The 2,500-nt window shown below is 38.0% G+C and overlaps 1 protein-coding gene across 1 annotated transcript in view; it reads right to left on the bottom strand.

The window, feature by feature from the left end:
• LOC137996090 (uncharacterized) overlaps nucleotides 1-2,500 on the bottom strand; it is a 28,857-nt gene that overhangs the window by 9,313 nt on the left and 17,044 nt on the right. Inside the window, exon 4 of the mRNA XM_068841526.1 lies at nucleotides 2,478-2,500. This exon is cut by the window's right edge and continues 222 nt beyond it. Coding sequence (XP_068697627.1) covers nucleotides 2,478-2,500 — 23 coding nt within the window. The remainder of the gene's footprint in view (nucleotides 1-2,477) is intronic.

The raw sequence follows: 2,500 nt of genomic DNA, 5'->3' as shown, positions 1-2,500 counted from the left end.
TTGAACTTTTATTTCAACCCTCCAACAACGCAATAGCAGCCTCGCGAGCGACCTCGGGGGTTAGTTTGTTCACTCGATCATTTGCTACACGCGAAGCTGTCTCCAGTCTTGGTAGTAAATAACACGATCTCTTAAATGGACAATTGGAAGAGATTACTAAAAGAACGGAGATTCCTTACTATACGAGCACTTTCGAAACAGGCAAGAGGTGGTAGTTCGTTTGTGCAGTCGAGGACAAACAGTTGTAAAGAGGGGAAGTAATTCCCTTATTCCAAAATGGCCGCCATTTTAGTATCCGTTTGTTTGATTGCAAATTGGCCCTTTGGCCTCGTTCAAGGTAAAATATTCTTTTGAGTTTACGATTGGAGACGAGGCCAAAAGGGCCAATTTCCAATCAAACAAAAGAATACTAAAATGGCGGCCATTTTGGAATAAGGTGTGTTAAACTCGAAATTAATTCAACAATACATTTTAACTCGTAACAGCGTGCGGCTGTCAGGCTTCTCAATTTCTCATAAGCGATCGATCTTTGTGCATCAAACAGTTGGATATTTCTTTCGGGAGGGTATTTAGGTTGTTTCCAAAACAGCGTCTTTTTGTTTCGCCAACAAATCATACGAACATTTTTTCCCATTCACCGAAAAGAATTTGGTCTCCGAACGACAACATATTTAGTTCGCCTGGCCTTACTGCCCCTTAAGCTTTACAAAGGAAAAAAAAAAGGATAGCCTTTGTTGTTTAAGTTAATAGCAATGACATCTTTATCGACTACATGGAAATATATTTTATTTCTCATTATATTACGACAATACACTAGTGGGCTACAAAAAAAAGTACAATTGCAAATTGCAATTGTTGCAAATTTGGGTGTTATAATGTACGCAACAAAAGTATTACAAGAAAACTATACTGGAGCATTTCAATTAATCGAGTGACAAACACTTTGAAAAACGTTCTGAGTACACCAATTCATCAATTCAGAGCTATAAAAACACAAATTTGATTCCCTTTAATCGCAGGAGCTCCAACCACTAATTACTGACAATCCTTGTGAATTCTGTTGAAAAAGAAACAACAACAACAACAACAACAAAAACAATTACAAGGGCTATTACATGTGAATATAATCTGCATGTTAGAGAAAATTAGGACGTTTTGGTTTTCGTATAAGCCTCCGCAAGAGTGAATTAGATAGGAATGTTGATCTATCACTTTGCGGTCTTGCCTCAGCAGAGTCACTTATTTTTCGATACACTTTGCACGCGAAACAAATGGCCGCCAATTTTACCCAATCAAAAGAAGCCATGTCACGCGTGACTGCTTCCGCCATGTTTTTTTTCAAGGACATGACAACTAATTTTCGCGGGAACGGGAATTCTAAAAATAGACTCGTTTGTGATTGTGCCGGGGCTATGCCATAACTACACTCTTCTCTAATTCACTCTTGGCTTCCGCTCGGTTAGAGCACAACCAAAGTATCTCGAGCTGGATAGTCAAAAGGTCCTCGTCCACAAAATTATAGAACATCAGATGGTCTGAAATGGGTAAGCTAAGGGACGCATTCTTTTGGGGCTATTCCAGTTACTTTTATTCCGGTTTACAAATCCCCAAAATAACACATCTGCCGAACTGCTTCCAATAGAACACGATTATTGTCTATTCGGAGTATTCCTATTCTGGAATGGTCCCAAAAGAACGAGACCTAAATGTACAAGCTAAAAAGGTCTATTATCTTTTTTAAGGACAGTTTTCGTATATCAGCAGGAATACTCATTTTGTTTTTTTTTTTTTTTTACGAGAATGGCTTCTCCGGAAAGAAATAACACCAGGCTTCTTGACGACTTGAAAGGCTATGCGATAACAATATAAAACATGGCATCCTGTTCGACTTCACCAAAATTGTCACCACCTTTAATCTTAATCTTATATACAATGTCACCTGACCGCGCGGGGATACGAATTTTATCTTCGAGAGCTGATGGTATCTCTCACAGCTGAGTGCAGCGAATATATCAACACAAGAAGACAAAATTCGCATCCCCGCGCGGTCATGTAGCTATCTCAGTTTGTTATTCATTTTAAAAGGACCGAAAACTTTGATCACCTTGACTTAACAAAGTCGCCGGTAAATTCACCGTTTCGGTACTCTCAAAGCCACCGTTTTTATTGTTTTTTTAAAAGACTTCGTATTTGAAAAAGATGCACTAATATTATTGGCTGACAAGTCCGTGACCATGACAATATTAATGCCATCCCATGTGAAAGATAAGCAATACCGGCGCGACGAAGATATCAAATTTTAGGAACAACAAAAATTCTGATATTTCATCCACTTTTTAATTAAAAAATCTTTGAAATATATCAAAACTCTTGCCGGTGTTATTTTGGAGTCGTTCTTCTATCATTTGTTTCATGGGCCCAAATACCCCAAGAGGAAAATTAAGTATATTGTTGCATATTATTTATCAAAAAAATACTTTACCCTTCAAGTCAACAAGAT

Source organism: Montipora foliosa, chromosome 3, assembly GCF_036669935.1.
Source record: "Montipora foliosa isolate CH-2021 chromosome 3, ASM3666993v2, whole genome shotgun sequence".
Taxonomy (NCBI): Eukaryota; Metazoa; Cnidaria; class Anthozoa; order Scleractinia; family Acroporidae; genus Montipora; species Montipora foliosa.
This window is presented reverse-complemented; position numbering and strand designations above follow the sequence as displayed.